We start from the raw sequence: 19,167 nt of genomic DNA, 5'->3' as shown, positions 1-19,167 counted from the left end.
GCGCGCTCCTGCGCTCGCTCCGCGCTCCCGCCTCCAGCGGCCGCGGGGCCGAGCAGCGCGCCGGGCGGGAGGAGGCGCGCGGGGGGACCGCACGCAGCCTCCCCTGACTCCGGGCCCCGCCGCCGCCTCGCCACCCCCGCCCGGTTCCGCAGCGCCCTCTAGCACCGGGCTGGGCCGTCTCGGCCGGCTTCCCGCCGTGCCTCCCGCGGGGTGGGCACAGGGGTCCGCTATGGCTGCCGTGCTGCTCTGCCCAGCGGTTGGAAGGGCAGGGCTCGCGCGGCGGAACCCCGGCTGAGCCGTGCGACTTTTTTCCTCGATGTGGTCTCCCAGCCTGGCTCCGGAGGGATGGTGCTTAGGCAAAGGGATGCTGCCTCCCTCTGGGTACTGTGTGTTCCCGGTGCCTCTGGGTTTCCTGCCACTGAGGCCGAAAGGCACACCATGCTGTTAACGGTTACTCCTTTATTGGGCGTATGTAGGAAAAGTTTAAAGCACCCCAGGAGGAAGGATGCCTTGTCCCCCCTCTACTATGTGAGGACACAGAGAGAAGGAGCCATCTATATACCAGAAAGTGCCCCCCCCACGCACATAGATGCAAACGCACACACCCCAATCTACTCATGACAACCAGAAGAAGAAGGAGGAGGAGGAGGAGAAGGAGGAGAAGGAGGAGAAGAAAAAAGAAGAAGAAGAAGAAGAAGAAGAAGAAGAAGAAGAAGAAGAAGAAGAAGAAGAAGAAAAAAAGTTTTTGTTTTTGTTATTCGAGACAGGGTTTCTCTGTGTAGCTTTGGAGCCTGTCCTGGAGCTTGCTCTGTAGCGCAGGCTGACCTCAAACTCACAGAGATCCACCTACCTCTGCCTCCCGAATGCTGGGATTAAAGGCATGTGCCACCACTGCCCGGACTTGTTTATGGTATTTTGTTACAGCAGCTCAAGCAGACTGAGACATTATCTTTGGACAGATTTGCAGCAGTGACTTTTCCTGGGCAAAGGATAAGCCCTGATATGATGGATGATGCTTGGCTTTTCCTCCAGCTCCTGGAAAAGACAAAGCAGCAGTTATGTATCGCTGAAACAATTTTTTAGTTAACTAGATATAAAATACAATTTCATTGTTTAACTCCCATTTTTTCTGTATCATCTTCAGGGCCATTTTTCTAGGGGTGTGTACCAGTTGGAATGCCTGGTGCTAAGATGTAGATCTCCACCAGAACATAGTCATCTCTAGCTGTTTGTACTTGCCCTGTGTACAGGGAGATCTATTTCCCAACCTTTCTATTGAATTTTTCATTTTGGTGAGAAACTTTATTTCCAAAGGCTCTAGTTTCTTTCATGGTTCTTCTTCTAATTCAGGTATAATTTACAAATCCTTTGTTTTGTTTTTCTAGACAGGGTTTCTCTGTGTACCCCTGACTATCCTGGAACTAGCTCAGTAGACCAGGCTAGCCTCAAAGGCATAGAGATCCACCTTCCGCTACCTCCTGAGTGCTGGGATTAAAGGCATATGTGCCACCACCACCCGGCCTAATTTACAATCTTAAGTGTACATCTTTTTTTATAACTGTATATTTTTGATGTGTGTTCACAAATAACCTTAAATTTATTTTTTAACATAAAACAAGTTATAATTCAAAAGTCCAGGGTTATTTTAAACAGTAAAATATTTTCTCTGTAGAAAATAGTAAAAATGATAGCATTTCCCAATAAGCCCTTTTAAGACAAATGATAGCTGAATTATACATATAAATATTGATTAGATTCTGAGGTACAGAAGAACCCTATCTTCATCTGTTCAGAGAGCCATGTTTTTTTTCTGTTGTTGTTGTTGTTGTTGTTTTAAAGATTTGTTTATTTATTATATATACAGTGTAATGTCTGCATGTATCCTTGCAGGCCAGAAGAGGGCACCAGATCTCATTACAGATGGTTATGAGCCACCATGTGGTTGCTGGGAATTGAACTCAGGACCTCTGGAAGAACAGCCAATGTCTTTTCGGGGTGTTTTGTTGTTGTTGTTGTTTGTTTGTTTGTTTTGAGACAGGGTTTCTCTGTGTAACTTTGCGCCTTTCTTGGAACTCACTCTGTAGTCCAGGCTGGCCTCGAACTCACAGAGATCCACCTGCCTCTACCTCCCAAGTGCTGGGAGGTTTATTAGGGATGTGCAGAGGCAGCCTCTGAGTGAGAGCAGAAAGAAGAGAGAGAGGGGCGAGAAGGGCTTGCTTTTTATAAGGGGATCTAGCACATGCGCACAGGAGAGCACTCTCTACTCAGTGGCTACAGTGGTCACAGTGTCACATGTTGGCTGCTGCTGATGACATGTCCTGCTAGGTCCCCGAGGGCAGGCTGGTGTAAATGCCTGAATGCTAACATTCCTTCCTTTGGTTTATTATAAAAGACGAGAAAAAATAGGAAGGGGGATGGCGAGGCAGGGATGGGGGCACCGTGCTCTCTTAGATGGCTTCCTGCTGTCTGGGGGTGTAGCTATCTCTGGGGTGCTGTTATTCTCACCATCCAGGCATATTTGGTAGCCATGCACCTCCAGTTCTGTGGCTAAAGGTTGGTAGTCCTGTAACAGTAGCTGATTGTTTGATTAGAGAGTTTTGAATATGTCATTAGAGACACATAGAGAAGAAATTGATATAGCAGGATGTGGTAGAGTCAGAACAAGAGAAGGAGAGGGGTCAGGAAGGAAGCATCCACTTCCATATGAGGTTCTCAATCCAGTAAAATTGAGCATGGGTGACAGAGTGAAGCCTTATTCTTCTGGAACTGGGGACAAGGTGGCTGATCTCGGTGTCCTCTGAAACTTAAGGGAGCAGCAGGGTCCTGTTGGGGTTGATGTGTACGAAGGAAAATTGCCTTGAGGTGGGGGAGTAAAGGGCTTGAGGTGGGACAGGGGAATCCAATGAGGGGGGCCCTCAAGCTTAGTGGCTGTCAGGGTTACAAGAATTACCTTGAAGGGGCCCTGCCATTTAGGGGAAGGGTGAGGAACGTTGGTCTGGAGGAGATGGGCAGGAGTTGGTGCACTGCCGGGGTAGGGAGTGGTCAGTGAGGTTCTGTAGGAGGTAACAGAGTCAGGGAGTGAGTAGGTGATCAGGGAGAGGTGAGGGTTTGGGTGGAAGACTGGGGGTCAGAACTGGCCGTCCGTCCGTACATGAGCTCAAAGGGCAAGATGGAAAGGTTGCTTGGGGAGAGCTGGTAGCCTGTGGAGGGCCAGCAGCAGGGCCTTTACTTGGTCAAGGTGAAGCTCCTGACAGTTTGACAAGGGTGTTTTTTTTTTTTACACTCATGATATTCATTAATTACACTCATAATATTAATTACATTTGTGGTATTCATTGATTACATTCGCAGTATTCATTCAATAACTATATTTATGATATTCATTAATTACATTAATTATATTGATTTATTACATTCATGATATTATGTCCTGATACTACTGTCCGTTTGTGGGGCTTTCCCATCACACAAAACAGAAATTCTGTAGACAAGAGTTTTTTTTAAGGAGTGGTTAGTTCCTTCTATTTTTCCCGAGTACTAAGGATGGTATGGGATATGGAAATGCCAAGGAGTGCTGGGGGCTTTAGATAGGGTTTGAGAAATCTGGGAGGTAAATTCAGGACCACTGTCTGACTGGAGGGAGGTGGGAATTATAAATCAGAGAATGATCTCCTGTGGGAGGAGGTCAGAGATTGAGCCCTTGAGTTGGTGGTGGGGAATGCTTCCCTCCACCCTGAGAATATGTCCACCAAGACCAGAAGGTACCTAATTCATTTGCCTGTGGGCATGTGGGTAAAGTCACGTTGCCAGTCAGTTCTGGGGAGAGAGCCTCTGCCCTGCGGTATCTGGAGTTGGGGTCTGATATTTGACAGATCTTACAAGAGGCAGTAATAGCACTTAAGAAATGCAAATCCTAGGGGCTGGAGAGATGGCTCAGTGGTTAAGAGCACTGGCTGCTCTTCCAGAGGACCCGGGTTAAAGTCCCAGCACCCACATGGTGGCTCACAACGGTCTGTGGCTCCAGTTTCAGAGAACCTGACACCCTCACACAGACATGCATTCAGGCAAAACACCAATGCACATAAAATAAAATAAATAAATTATAACAAAAATGCAAATCCTCAGGGTGGCTGCAGGTGGACCTTGACAAGGCTTGGCTATTAGGATGGAAGCTTTAGGCCAGTCTACCTCCTTTGACAGGTTCTCTGGGCACCACCTGCACATGATGCCTAAGTAACTAACTATATCCTGTCCGGTAATTTTGTTGCTATGGTCGTGTTTAGGGCCATCCCATCTAGGGCTTTTGCCTTAGTCATTTTTCTGGTTGGATGACGATCTCAATATAATATTTTGGGTGGAATCTGTAGTTACTAGGTTTATTGATTGTGTAGCTGTGACAGGATGCATAAATAATAAATAAATAATAAAAAGGCATATTTATTTTCACAACTGGTGAGGAAGACATGGCAGAGCTGTGCATTCCATGGCATGTTGGACTGTGGAGCAGAAATAAGGACCCAATCAGTGGCTCAATCTTTTCCTCTTTCTTTCTTTTCTTTTTTTTTCTGAGACAGGGTTTCATGTAGTGTGAACTTCTGATTCTCCTGCCTCCACCTCCCAAGTGCTGGGATTACAGACGTGAGCCACTATACCCAGCTTGGCTTTTTTTTTTTTTTTTTTTTTTTTTTTTTTTTTTTTTTTTTGGTTTTTCGAGACAGGGTTTCTCTGTGTAGCTTTGCGCCTGTCCTGGAACTCACTTGGTAGCCCAGGCTGGCCTTGAACTCACAGAGATCCGCCTGGCTCTGCCTCCCGAGTGCTGGGATTAAAGGCGTGCGCCACCACCGCCCGGCCAGCTTGGCTTTTTTCTTGTCTCTGGAGCCCTAGTCCACCGGATGGTGGTCCCCCCATTCAGGGTGGGCCTTCTCTTCAGTCACTCTTCTTGGGAACTCTCTCACCGATACGCCTAAGGAATGCCTCACCAGTCTCTCAGGTGACACAATCCGATCGAAGTGACGGTGAAGACCAGCCATGACAGGATCCCAGGCTCCTCTGTATTAGCCTGTCCACTGGGGGCAAATCTCAGGGGACTCCAGGGACAGCTTTGAAAAGGTCTTATAACTCAAGCTCATGCAAGCAAACTGATTTTCTTCCTCTGGATTTGTGAAGTGACCAAAAAGGCATTCAGGATGTCCTTGTATACCGGTGTCTTTAGTCTGGGCAAAGAATTCTGTGACTTGTAATACCTGGTGTGTGTCACAGGCCATGAGTCATTTTTACTGGCCACTCAGTGCTAATGAAAGGACATAGTATCAACACTCATGTTGCCAATAGCTCTTGTATAAAGACAAGGGCCCTCCTCTCCCATATCTGCTGTCAGCCACCTGGCTAGGCCTGGAGAAGTTGCCCATTGACAACCCCCCCCCCCCCCCCCCCCCGTCAGCATCACCCTGGAGACCCAGGCCTCAAACCTTGCCCTTTGTCTGTGAAGGAGAGCAAGGGGATGTACTGACGGTGTTGAGTCACGCAGCTCCTTGTCTCTTGGGAGCACCTACGACAGCGGGGAGGGTGTGGCTCTGGATGTCCCACCTGTCTGCCTGAAGGAAATGTCAACAGTGGCCCTGCTCTTTGTCTTTCATTCCTCCCAATGAGAACTGACAAGTTGCCTTTATGGGTAGAGTCGCGTTTTACTTTAACGCTCTCGTGCCATGCAGCGGGGTCTCCCCGGCACCAGCCCTATGCACACACCTTGGCTTGTATCATCTCCTCTTGACTCTTGCCACGGATGCAACTCTAAGAGATGTGTCACCTAATACCTAAACGGGTCCTCCCAAATTAGCTCAAGAATGCACCAGGAAATCCCTTCCCCTCGGCCTGGGAAGTAGGTAAAATGTGCAGTGTGATGGGAGGAGACTTAGGTCATCGCTGAGCACCTGAGCTCACCATTCAGATTCTAGGCTGGGTCACAGTGGTCTGAACTGGTGGCCTCCCCCAGAATCAGACAGCATGAACTTCTCTCACTGACCTGCGTTTAATTCCATCTGTGAAGACTCCCTGCAACAAGTCCTTGATTTCTCTCTGTTTTCTTTCACAGTCATGTTATGGCTGCAGCCAACAGTGGCTTGGAGAATGGGGGTCGGCTGTTCAGCAACTGAGGGTGTCCCCTTCCCTCTCACTCAGTACACACCCTCCTCTGCCTGGCACATGAGCCAGGCTTCTGCAGATCCACTGGAAACAGTAACATGTCTGTTCAGGTCTCTCTCACTCCATCTTCTTTCTCACTCTTGGTAAGAGTGGATCTCAGAGCCAAGTGTGGTGGGGTACACCTTTAATCCTAAACTCAGGAAGCACAGGCAGGTGCATCTCTGTAAATTTAAAGCCAGCCTGGTCTACATATTGAGTTTTGCTACATAGTGAGATCCTGTCTCAAAAAAAAAAAAAAGTGAGTCAGTACTTTTCTTTTTCTAGACAGGTTCTCTCTATGTAGAGCTGGCTCTCCTGGAACTCTACTCTCTGTAGATCAGGCTGGTCTCAAACTCACAGAGAGATCTACTTGCCTATGCCCATCCCTCAGCAGTGGCTCTCTGGACTCCTGGAACTCCAACCCACTATTATTATTTTTGGTTTTGTTTTGTTTTGTTTTGAGACAGAGTCTCATGGTACCCAGGCTGGCCCCACACTCTCTATGTAGCAGAGGCCGGGCTTCAACTCACAGAGAACTCACTCACCTCTACCTCCCAAGTACAAGGCATTTGCATGTGATACAGATGATGGAACCCAGGGCCTCGTGCATCCTACACAACCACTCCGTCAACTGACCTGCATCTCCAGCCTCCGCAGAGGCTTTCTTTGATCTCTTCGAAAACCGATGACACAGACATGACCACCATGCCTGACCAAGAATGTGTGTGGTGTGCGGTGTGCGGTGTGGTGTCTGTGTCTGGTGGGGTGGGGGTGGGAGTGGGGGTTATGGGTATTTCACGGCCCTCCTCACTCTGTCTTATAACCCACTCCCAGTGTGTGTTGTTTCTTATTTTTAGACCCACGCTGCCTATCTTCCAGACCTCCCCCGTTTCTGAGGACTGTTTCAGGTGACTAGGGATTTCAGTGGGACTTGGGGGGCCTCGGCCTTGCTCAGGCCCTCCTTCTGAGAGCCAAGCCCTTGTCTTAGAAAAGTATTTCTTCTTTATGGGGACGTCTTACTTAACCTGTTTCCTCATCTTTAACGGTTTTCCCATCTCCTCCTGAACTCTGTGACTTGCTCACTTCCACAGCGACAGCTACTCTCTAATATTTATAATCCTGTGACTTTCACACCTCTGTTGCCGCTTTACATCAGCCCACTTTTTATCTCCATAGGATCCCAGAAAGCAACGGTCTTTAGCGTCTGGGAAGCCTTGAGAAAGCTGTGATCCTTTTCTAGGGAACAGCGCCACCATCTGGCCAAAGCTTGTATATCATCCTGAGCTTCCAATCGTGTCAGTTCTACGCCATGTGGACTCTCTGTCCTTCCTCTTTCCACTGACACCATAAGGACCGATCTTCTCCAGAACTGGCTCCTGGCCTCCAGAGGAGCACACATGCCAAGATCACCCGATGGGCACAACTGGCTTTATTTTTCTGCCTAAGAGAGGAAATTGGGCAGGAAGAAGGACAGAGAGCCTCCCTGGGGCTGCACCCTGCCAGCAGCCCTGTTGGGGGTGGTTGGAACCCAGGTCTTGGAGCTGTCCAGCAATGACTGGGAGCTGCTGAGGAGGTATACTCTTGCCTGGACAGGCCACTGGCTTCAGCCAGGGGCCCTCCGGGCCTCACCGATGCCGCTTGCGGATGCTCTGTAGCTCCTGGAAGATGGTGCTGAAGCTGGGCCTCTGCCCAGGCTCATAGGCCCAGCACTGCTCCATAAGCCTGAAGACTGCATCAGGGCACAGCTCTGGGCAAGGCAGACGACCCCCTACGAGGACAGGTGCAATGCAGCCAGTATAAGAAGGGACCAGACTGCTTCAGAGTCACTGCCCTTAGGGAACCAGTCTTGTCTAAGAACCCCAAGACGGAGGCCTAGGTTCTAATCTCTAACCCACCCCGCATAAACAGGCCTGCCACCTGTGGCAGCTACAGTCTGCTCTTACTCTGCCCCAGCAGGGGGTTTGAGGAGGAAGCATTTGGCTGGAGCATCTCAGCCAGGAGCTTGGCCCTGAGGCACTACCATGTATCTGTGGCCTTACCCTTTTCCACAAACTCCCGTGTCTGTTGATTGGTGAGGTTGGGATAGGGTGAGGCCCCCAGGCTGAAGGTCTCCCACAGCAAAATGCCGAAGCTCCACACATCACTCTCTGAGGAATAGCGGCCTGCAAGGAGGCAAGGCAGCATGGGGAGACGGTCCACAGCCAGGGACCCAGAGTCCACCCACGCCCAGCCTTCAGCCTTGCAGTCCGGGATGGGTGAGAATCGGGTACCATAGTTAAGGGCCTCAGGGGCAGTCCACTTAACAGGGACTTGTCTGAGGCCCCCCGAGGCTGCATAGATTCCGTCAGCTTCTTCTCGGGACATCCCAAAGTCACTGATCTTCAGGACGTTCTTCTCTGTCACCAGGCAGTTGCGAGCAGCCAGATCTCTGGGGGAAGCAGGGAAGACGTTGGTCTCCTTCAGCCAATGTTTGCCCAGCTGGGTCAAACACTCTAGACAGTGAACGACAGCTGTTCCTCGGGGCTTAGGAGGTGGCTCAGTAAAGCGCCCGCTGTGCGAACATAGGGCCTGAGTTCAGATCCCCAGCTCTCACAGAAAAAGTTGGCAATGCCTGTCTGTTATCCCCACTGGGGTGTTAGAAAGAAGTGGATCCCTGAAGCTCGCTGGCTGGCCAGATTCACCAAATCCATGAGTTCCAGATGCAGTGCGACACTCTGTCTCCAAAACTAAAGTGGTAAAAATGAAGACACCTAACACTGATCTCTGGCCTCCCCACCCATGGGCACACATGTAGCCTATGCACCCACATACACACAGACACAGCGTAACTCTCAAACACAAGGCACTAGAGACCAATTCAGCCTGGGAGCTGATGCCTGGTGGCCATCATGCCATGGTCTGCAGTCCACTTACCGGTGGATGCAGCACTTGCTTTCCAAGTACTCCATGCCGGCAGCTGCGTCCCCGACCATCTGCAGCAGAGTCTTCACCCGCAAGCGGGCTCCCTCTGTCCGCAGGAAGGTGAGAAAGTCGCCCCCTGGAGGTGAGGGTAGCCTTGAGTCTGGTGGGAGACACCACACCGGGCAAGCCAAGCTCTCACCCTGGAGACCAGACCTCCACTCACCTTGCACCAGCTCCATGACAATGTAGATGGGCTGTTTCTGGGTGCAGACCCCGATGAGACGCACAATGTTGGGGTGGCTGTACTGTTTCAGGATCCTGTGGAACTCTGCTGCTTAGGCTGTGTGGGATCTGTGCTCACAGCCTTCTGCACCTGCCCCTAACTCCCCCACCCTCACCTCAAGAAAAGCATGGCCTTGAATGCCAGCAGCCCTGGGCATGTGGCTGCAGGGGGGCTCCTGGTCAGTACCTCTTTGCATTATGAGTGCTACTCGGGTCTGAGAGAACTTGGAGGATTAAATGCCAGGCCGTGCACAGAGAAACCCTCTCGTACAAGGAAACTTTAGTCATGCTTATTTTTTTTTAAAGATTTATTTATTATGTATACAGTGTTCTGCCTATATGCCAGAAGAGGGCACCAGATCAAATTATAGATGGTTTTGAGCCACCCTGTGGAACTGAACTCAGGGTCTCTGGAAGAGCAGCCAGTGCCCTTAACCTCTGAGCCATCTCTCCAGCCCCTAGTTACGTTTATTTTATCACCCACCTCGCTTCTTGAAGAAACTTGGCCTTGAGGTCAGGTGGGAGCGTCTCTCGACAAGACTTCACAGCCACCGGGGTGTTGTCTGCTCGAAGGCGCCCACTAAACACTTCTCCGAAGTTCCCCTGAAACCATCCTGGGCTCATAGCACAACTTCCTGGTACTGCTGACCTTTCTCACCTCAAGGGGACAACCCATCTTGTCCCCACTGTTCATGCCGACTTGTCACCCTAGCTCTCTAGAAATTCTCCCCCTAGCAGGGACACAAAAGTGACCTGTACCACCTTCTCTGAAAAGTGACATGGGAAATCCAGAAATCACTTTTCTTTGGGTTGGAAAAGCATTCTGATTGGGAAGTGACGGGTATTTTACATTAACAGAGGTGCTTGGTGAGAAGCCCTTGAGTGGGCAGAGTGCTGGGGGTGGGGTGCTGGCTTCTGGGGGCCTAGTTGTTCACTGTTTTCTGAGGAAGGAACCAGGGTCCAGGCTGGAGACCCACTGAGTCAAGGAGACCCTCTAGGACTCTGGAGGTGAAACCCAAGGGGGGGATTTGGTGAGGGGTCTGGAAGAAGCTGATGAGGAGGTAACAGGTAGATCCCAGATGGCTGGAGAACCCCAGGGTGGCGGGGCTACCTACCCTTCCAATCTGCTCGCCCAACACCAGGTCCTCATGCTTCAGCACCCACTTGTCCTGAGAAGAGAAGCTGGGAGTTGGCCAACAGGATGCGCCCCGTGAAGGCCTGAATAGCCTTCCTGCTGATGCTACGTCTGTCTTGGAGCATCAGTGCATCACATTGGCCGGTAGGGTTGGTCCTATCAGGACACACTCAGATAATCTGGGGATCAGGCTTATATATATGGCCCGCGGGTAGGAAGACATCCCGAACTGAGGCTGACCACTGACCACCTTGCGGGGTGATGCTCACTTCACGCTCGCTCTGAATGTAGACTGGGTGGGAGCTGGGGCTGACCTGTGAGGTCCAAACCCCACATGGGACAGTCTGGCCACAGGCTCACCTTGGGCACCGCCCTGTACAGGACAGCACCGCTCCTCTTTGTAAGGGGCTGCTGGGAGGACAGCAGATGGTCGATGAGCAAAGGGATGCTGGGAAAGCCATCTCCTTCCAGCCGGTACAGGTTCTATGAGGCAGGGGTGGGGCGTGTGGGGGAGATATGAGGTCAGCAGCTTCCTTTGGTAAGGAGGCCTGAGCCCTGGGGGAGGACAGGGACTCCCTAGGACACACAGCAGAGGCAGTGGAGTGGGGTACATGGCACCCCACTATCTTCCTTCTCTGTGGCTCCCTCCGACTGAGTTAGAGAAGAGGCACCTAAGACGCAACATTACTCCCTACTCTCTCAAAGTTGTCTAGGTCCTTTCCCTGGAGAGGGGGAGGAGGGGGGTAGGGTCCAGAAGGCTCAGGGTTCCCCCGGCCCCACTCACGTCTGAGGATTGGATGATGAAGTGCCGGGGCTGGCCGTCCCACAACACCGAGAGCACATACTCCTGCTTGCCCTGGCTCTCCCGAACCAGGAAGTCCCCGGAATGTGTTAGCAGCTCGGCCACCTCTGCCCGTGGGACGGCCCCGTGGTACCACAGCTGCTCATAGAGGGGCTTCTGTACCTCGGGGACGAGCTGCAGTGGCGGAGGGATCTAGAAGGAGCATGCAGGGGTCCCTGGGCTGGCTCATAGGGGAGAATGCAGAAGTCCCTGGGCTGGCTCATAGGGGTGAAGCGGAGGGATCTAGAAGGAGCGTGCAGGGGTCCCTGGGCTGGCTCATAGGGGGAGAACACTGGGCTAGTGGAGGGTCTCTCTGTCTCATACGCTGTCCTCCTTACAGCTGCTATCCGTGTGACACCAGAGAGGCCTGGTTCAAGCTCACTCTGAGCACAACTGGGATGGGAACGCCCAGGCTAGCGGACCCCAACCAAGTTAGTTACTTCTCTCCTCCGCACTGTAGGCCTCCGGGTCACTCCCAGAGCAGACAGAGCAATGGAGTAGCCAACGCTGCAGGGCCCTGCAGCTGACAAGGGTGCTGAGGGGAGGACACGGGGACTGGCAGGGCTCGGAGGTATCTGCAGCCTGGAACCCCAAGGAAGAAAAGGATGCTCCCCTCCCCCCCCCACCCCCACCCTCTGCCCCATGAAAGCAGTTTGTGGGCAGGTCCTTCCATTTAGGGCGTGGAAGTCTGCGGAGCATGCCTGAGACTCCTGGCCTAACTAGATGGGCAGAGGCAGAGGCTCAGCCTTCGTACTACTCACAGAGAACTTGGGGCGGAAGATTCCAGAGAAGTGGCTTTTAAGGATCTCCAGTGTGGGTGTCCTTCCCCCCTCTCGCTCCTGCTCCTGAGGCCAGGGACAGACGTCAGCGGGTGGCCAGGCTTAGGGAGGGGGAGGGTAAAAATGAGGCGCACAGCCCCTGCGGGGTAGGCTGGCAAGGGAGGGCAGGGTGGCGGCAGGGCATCTCACCGCGGAGGAGGTGGAATGGCGGTCGTCCTGGAGGAGCGGTACAGCCGGGGGATCGCCGGTGCCTAGCTGCTCCATCTTCTTCTGCAGCAGCTCCTGCTGGGCCTGGAGCTTGTCTTGGCTGCACAGCGCTACCTGTAACCCCTGTATTGCCTCTTGCAGCACCTGCCTCTTGCCCAGAAGCTGCACCCTGCAGCAGAGAGCAGAGAGCAACTCAGTCTGAAGTTTTGCCCGCCCGGTGGAGGGGAGCCAGGAGGCTGCTGCAGGTGGGGCCTGCTCACCGCTCCCGGGGGTGGGTGTTCTGCTCCTCGTTTCTCAGCTGGCTCTGCAGCTGGCTGACCGTCTCCTGCCGGCTCAGCACCTCTCTGGTGGCCGCAGCCAGTTCATCCGTCACGGAGGTCAGCCTGCACCCAAGGACAGGAGAGTGAAAGCTGTGCCCCCCTCCCGCCGCTGCCACATGCACCCCAACAAAGCCAACCTAGCCTGGCCACCTAGCTAAGGGTTCCCTGCCCACATCCACACACGTCGTCTGCCAAACTACCACACACGTGTGCTGCACGCTCTCCAACGTCAGCTCATTCAGCTGCAGCTCTCCAGGTTCCAGCTGTTCACCCTCTTCAAGAAGTGACTCATCGAAAGTGACACATGGTGGGACATCAGGGGTGGACCTGTGGGTGGACAAGGCCCTTCAGCGACTAGGTCAGAAGTCCTGGTGCCCAGGAGGTTCGGGGATAAGGGCTGGCTTACCCGTACTGTCGAAGGAAGCCTAGGTACTCAAACTCCGGCTGGATACGGGCAGCGGCTGCAGCCAGCTCCCGGTGAATGGATGCCACATCGTCCTGCACCAGACTGCTAATCTCCAGGTATTCCTGCAGGATGTCCTTCCTACATCCCCCACCCCATAGAACCATCGAGTCAGAGGGCCTCAGGCTGGGCAAGGAGGGCAACTCAGCCTAGGGTACAGGTTCAGCAGCAATGCTAGGTTGGACGACACCTCCCCCCCAACCCCGCCACCCCCACCCCCTCCACCACACACACCTCTGCTCATTTGCAAGTGAAATGACCTTAGGCAAATCATTTAAGGCCTCCTTGGCTTTCTGCTCTCTGGTAAGATTATAGGCACACAGGCCGTGGAAACACCGATCCACTGAGATTCTGTGGGCAGTGCCTGGCACCCAGGAAGTACTCAGACACTAGGTCCCCAATAAATACATAAGGCGTTGATGTGCTGCTGACCCCAAGTCTGTATCTCCAGGCCTAGTACCCCACCCCCCGCCAGTTCCAGTCTTATGTTTTACTGTTGGTTAGGATGGAATGGGGCTGCGGGCTTACAGGATGCCCGCCATCTCCTCATGCAAGTCCTGCAGTGACTGCAGCAGACCGGGCAGCATGAATTGGTGGTAGTGCTGATGGTGCAGCTGTGCCGCCCTCACACCCAGGACGTAGCGGTTGTGGTGGGCAAAGAGCTTCCACAGGCTGCGCACATACTTGTCTTTGGCCTTGTCCCGATCCTTGTCTGTAAGAGGTGTGTGTGTTGGGGGGACACATCATGAGCATGTGCACGTGCACGCACACACACGCACACACACACACACACACACACACACACACACACACACACACACTCAGGGGGTTGGTATTCCAGAGGCCCAAGCAGCAGCCCCACCCCCTGGGCACCAGCAGACCGGTCTACTGAGCTGGGTTTTCTCCCTGTCTGGAAGGAAGGCTCCCAAACCTTTGCTGGCTTCCTGGTACTTGCGCCTGGCCTGGGCACTATCGCGAACCAGGGTCCGGTACTGGCTCTTTAGCTTTTCAATGTCCTGGCTGTGGGTCTGGAAGAAAAGGAGGTCAGTGTGGGAGGCAGATCCTCGAGTCTTGGGAGTCCTAGCTGAGGTAAAGCCTTGGAAGGGTTCTGCTATCCAGGCTGTCAGGCTGGCCAAACTCATCCTTCTGGAGGGGTCTGGAGACTTCTGGGGAAGCTGGCCCTTTAGGCCAGGGTCAGAGGAGCTGAGTTATAGACATGCTGCTGAAGGGACCAGGGAGGAATTTGGGACAGGCTCCAACTGCCTGGTGGCAGGTAGAGTTGGTCTCAGGTATGTGTATTCACTTGACTCCACAATCAGAAGCGCCCCAGGCTTGGCTTCCTATTGTGTTGTTATCCTGTTGAAATTCTTTTCCTTTTCCTGATTGTGGTTTTTTAGGGGGCTTTTTGTTTTGTTTTGTTTTTGAGGTAGGGTCTCACTCTAGTCCAGGTTTACCCAGAACTCACTCTGTAGCCCAGGCTGGCCTCAAACTTGTGGCAGTCCTATCTCTGGAGTGCTGGGATTACAGAGGTGAGCCACGACACTCAACTTCATATCGAATTATTATTATCGCAAAGATTTGTTTCATGTTATTTATGTGTGTATGTGTGCAGGAAGGCCCGCCCACCAAAGCCAGAAGGGGCTCTTAAAGTGATAGGTGTTTGTGAGCTTTGGTTGATGGAGGTGCTGGGATCCGAACTCTGATCCTCTGAGCGAGCAGTAAGCACTCCTCACCACTGAGCTATCTCTCCAGCTCTTGAGAAACTATGCCTAGGTGTGTGTATGTGTGTGTGAAGGTGTACATACGCTATAACGCACATGTAGAAGTCAGGGGGTAACTTGTAAGGGCTGGTTCTCTCCTTAACCCTGTGGATTCCAGGCACCAAACTCGGGCTGACAGTCTTGGCAGCAAGTGCCTTCACATGCTGAGCCATCTCACGCAGGCTTAGTTTGGTTTTTTGTTTCTTAGACAGGGTCCTGCTCTATGGCCCAGGATAACCCGCAACTTTCTTGCCTCTGTTGCCTGAGTGCAAGGGTTACAGGCCACTGCACCTGGCTTGTGTGACTCTGCAACTTCCAACATTTGTATTTTGCGTGGCGTCCTGCACAGCATGTTCTCGGTAATAGGAACACTAGGTGGCGGCCACAGACTGGAGTTCTCATCCCAGTTCTCTTGCTTGGGCGCTGGGGCATAGTGTGCAAGCTTCATTTTGCTTCTAGGAACCTCAATTTCTCCATCTGCAACTGATTAAATTCCTAGGCTTGGCCAGTCTTAAAGGGCCAGCTAGTAAATATTTCGGGCATGTAGGCCATAGAGTCTCTGCAGAAATTACTCCATTCTGTCATTGAAACATAGAGGCCTAAGTGATGGGAGGGCAAATGAGCAGACCCTTGAACTGGAAGGGAGTTAGAAAGGAAGGTGGGCCACAAGGGGGCGCTGTGGGTCCATGGTAAGACCTAGCTCTGGGCCGATGAAAGGGGTGTGGTGCCGGGAGGCTGAGCAGTGAATGGGAGACAAAGCACATAGCCCCCAGCCCATAGCTGAAGAACTGCTGGAGTTCAGACCTAGGCAGGACTCTGCCTCCTCCGGGGCCCTGAGAGGAGCTACTCTAAGCCAAAGGCAGACTTGGCCACCTTAAGTCCCTCACCCCTGAGCTGCACTGATTTGAGCTCCTCGGAGGCAAGGGCTAGCCTCACCCCTTCTGGACTTCAGCACTCTGCTCAGGCACAGACAGTGCATGGACAGGCCCTGCAGCAGGTTAGCCTAAGCTGGGGGAGAAAAAGAGGAAGCTTCGGCAGGGCCAGGCCGGCCATCCTGGAGCCAGGCCTGTGGTCAGTGACTTCTGCTTCTGTAGGCATTCTTGTGCAAGTCCTTGTGGCGACAGAGTCCTCCTCATGGGCACACCCACCTTGGTGAGCTCCTGGTGCAGCTGCTGCCACTGCTCGTTGTAGGTTTTCCTCAGGTGCTGCCGCTCCCGGATCAGCACACTCAGCTTGCTCAAGGGCCCCGAGTTCAGATCTTCGGCGTGTTGCCGCAACACCCGGCTCAGGTTCTCCGTCTGGCTTGTTATCTCTGCCCAGGACTGTGGCACATTGTGGGATGGGGAAGCAGGAAGAACGTGACAACGGCCCGCAAGCCTGGACTCGCCGCGTCTCCAACCCCACCTCTGAGGGTTTGGGGAGAAGACGGGGAGTGAGTGGAAGCTCACCTGGCTGACATGGCTGTCGGGGCCGCTGCTCCAGCTCTGGCCTCCGCTGTCCTGCAGAGACATGTGGTGCAGCAGTCCCGCATACTCCCGGTCACTCTTGACCCTCTGCGCCATCCACTTCCTCATGCCCTCTAGTAATCGAAGCTCAGCTTCCTGCATCTGCTGCACTGCCCCGTGGCCCTGGGGGCTGCACAGCTCCGAAGAGAAGCCCATGATGGTGTCCTGGGGACAGAGACCGGGTCATTTAGTGGAGACCAAGCAGCAGCTGGAGACGGAGGGGCAGGAAAAAGAGGCCAAGGGCTAGGAAGGTCAAAGAGGGCTACGGGCAGGCCATGGGTGGGGTCCTGCCCAGCAGAAAACCCAGTAGGTACAGACAGCAGCCTGCGCTGCGGACGGCCGGCCCTTGCCACTTCCTGTGAGCCAGGCCAGGTCCCGGAGCCAGCCAGTGGTCCCTTTTCCAGGAACCAGACTGGAGATCCGTACTAGGGTCCGTCACCCACACTATTCCCGGATGTTTCCGGATCCTGCACCAGGGTCCTCAACAACGCTAAGTCTGCCGCACTGCAGGGTCAGGGAGCCACTGAAGGAATCCTGTCACTGGGCTCTCCTGCCCTTCCCAAGCTCCTAGCCCCACCCCAACAGGTTTCAGGCTCCCAGAACATCTGCCTGGCCCCTTTCCGGTGCCCACCCACTGCCACCCCCTGCCCATGCCCCACGTAACCTCCTGGACCTTGAAGGTGGAGTTACCTTTCGTGGGCAGCTGCTCCCGGGGCAGGCGGCAGTGGGACCAACTCAGGCCCAGAACCCAGGCAGCCCAGTTCCTGATTACCGCTTCCTCCTCCGTGGTTTCAGTCGCCCCAGGCCCCGGGGCGGGTCCACTACAGGGAAGGGGCGGGCTGGAGCTCACAGGCCCCCCTGCTCCCCACTCTGCATGCCCTGGGCTACAGCCTACAGAGGCAGCTCTCAGCCACGGAAACGGAAGGGAGGAGGAGGCCGGCAAAGAATGGTCCTGCCTGTGCACCAGGCACTCCCAAGGGCCCTGCGATGACGTTCCGTGAACACCGGGAAGGAACCCAAAATGTGGGAGTGCACTGGCGGTGAGGCCCCGGGCAAGGAGCTGGGCCCAGTGGCACCCAGGGTGTGCAGAGTCTGGGGACAAGTATGAGTCCGGCCAGAATGCTAAGGTGTCGGGGGATACAGGAGAGGAAGGAAGCCTAGTCCGGTTCCTTGTCTGGATTCCCTAAGCGCAGCTCAGGCGCCAGCCTCTATTTGAATATAAAATTTCCAAATGAATACCCTAAGCAGAGGGCCTGCTTCTCACGCTCGGGTTCTAGCAGCACCATTTTATCCCGTAGGGCTTTCAGTCATAATGGAAGCCCGGGCCAGCACAGGGTAGGACCGGTGAGAAATGTGCATGTTCCCAAGGGGGACCCAGGGGCCGCCAACTGTGTAGTTCTAGTGTGCTCTTTCTTTCTGTCTCCGCCCCTCCCCCCTTTTAAGTCTCTCTCTGTAGACCAGGCTGACTCTACCTCCCAAGCTGTGATTAAAGGTGAGTGCCACCACACCCAGCTCTATTTCTGTGACAAACACCCTCATTAAAAGCAACTTGGGAAGAAGCAGCGGGTTTATCTGACTTATGGACTAGAGTCCACTATTAAGGGAAGCCAGGGCTTACCCAGTAACCATGGGAGAGCACTGCCTGCTGGCTTGTTCAGCTTGCTTTTATGTATACCCCAGAACTCTTGGCCAGGGGTCCCTGGGCCTTTCCACAGTCATTATTAAGAAAATGCTCCACAGACTTGCCCAGAGGCCAATCTGATGGAGGCAATTTCTCAGCTGAAGCTTCTCTTCCCAGATACTAGCTTGTGTCAAGACGACACCCGCCCCCAACACACACACACACACACCCCAAGCACACAAATCGTCTTGGTTCATTCAGGCTCCCCGTAGACCTCAGCTCTGTAGCTGGTGGCCTGGTCACTTCACTTGCCCTACCCTCTAGGCTCATCTCTAGCTGCTGACTTCTTACCCAGGAAGCTGGTACACCTGCTTAGCACAGGAGGCCCCCAGCCCCCTTGGAGACATTTAAGCCTTCTGACTTAGGCCCGTCTGCAGTCAAGACACCACTGAGCCAAACTGCCCCCCTTTACCCCCCTCCCCCCGCTGACCACAGTGAAGGGTCCTGGGAAGGGCAACAGTACTACACCAGAGACCAAGCTTGGTTTGCATAGTCTGCACGTTTAATCACTTTAAACCTCTAACATTATCTTGTGTCCATTAAATAGAACCAACAATACCAGGCCTGTTTAAATTACAAGGAAAAAAATCACTGTGCACCAACCCAGTATCTTACAAAACCAGCCGGGATGGCCACGAGGGGTGGGCAGGAGAAGAAGGGGCCCCCCTGGGCAGGTCGGCTGGGTACCAGGAAGGGCTAGGGAAAAGAAAAAGGGGGTCCCAGGTGGAGGGGACTGATTGTCCTACTGGGAGGGGCGCAAAAGGCACATCAGAAGAGGGGCTTGGGGGGCATCCTAGGCGATGCTTTCTCCACCAGGGCACAGTGTTAGAAAGGGCTTGGTGCTGCCACCTGCCCACCCCTGGCACCGGAGAGCCGGCGACCCATAAGCCCTTGGCACGACCCCATTTGAAACACAGATGTCAGTCTACCCCTCCTACCACGACCCTTCCCTAGAGCCCACCTGGCCAGCCTGCCTCTTCAGGACATGGGGCTGTTATTCCCTACTCCTCAGCAATGGGCTGCAGCCCCCATACCTCAGGCTGGGCAGCCATGGAAAGGGCAGGGTGGGCATGGGTGTGAGGAGGGGAATGGTCCAGCTGCTACCCCCATTAA

At 53.6% G+C, this 19,167-nt stretch overlaps 1 protein-coding gene across 1 annotated transcript; it reads right to left on the bottom strand.

Moving 5' to 3' along the window:
* Positions 1–7,602: 7,602 nt before the first annotated feature.
* On the bottom strand, positions 7,603–17,252 carry Fes (FES proto-oncogene, tyrosine kinase). The gene is made up of 19 exons (XM_059253300.1): positions 17,064–17,252; positions 16,317–16,538; positions 16,017–16,190; positions 14,040–14,136; positions 13,637–13,820; positions 13,052–13,189; positions 12,853–12,972; positions 12,586–12,708; positions 12,308–12,494; positions 12,101–12,184; positions 11,283–11,492; positions 10,859–10,981; positions 10,479–10,532; positions 9,848–9,966; positions 9,305–9,399; positions 9,094–9,217; positions 8,451–8,608; positions 8,220–8,342; positions 7,603–7,948 (listed from the first exon to the last, which is right to left on the bottom strand). Exons 2-19 carry the CDS (start codon positions 16,527–16,529, stop codon positions 7,806–7,808), a joined length of 2,469 nt encoding a protein of 822 aa, XP_059109283.1. The 5' UTR covers positions 16,530–16,538; positions 17,064–17,252; the 3' UTR covers positions 7,603–7,805.
* Positions 17,253–19,167: the final 1,915 nt, after the last annotated feature.

Source organism: Peromyscus eremicus, chromosome 1 (genome assembly GCF_949786415.1).
Source record: "Peromyscus eremicus chromosome 1, PerEre_H2_v1, whole genome shotgun sequence".
Lineage (NCBI taxonomy): Eukaryota > Metazoa > Chordata > Mammalia > Rodentia > Cricetidae > Peromyscus > Peromyscus eremicus.
Note: the sequence above shows the minus strand (reverse complement) of the source record. Positions and strands in the feature narration are given on the sequence as shown.

Excerpts from the sequence above, each read along its gene's own strand:
- Fes (XM_059253300.1), bottom strand. The coding sequence starts at position 16,529 with ATGGGCTTCTCTTCGGAGCTGTGCAGCCCCCAGGGCCACGGGGCAGTG. Across the intron at positions 12,495-12,585 it reads AACACCCACCCCCGGGAGCG|GGTGCAGCTTCTGGGCAAGA; the intron begins GTGAGCAGGCCC and ends TCTCTGCTGCAG. Across the intron at positions 9,218-9,304 it reads TGTCATGGAGCTGGTGCAAG|GGGGCGACTTTCTCACCTTC; the intron begins GTGAGTGGAGGT and ends CCTCACCTCCAG.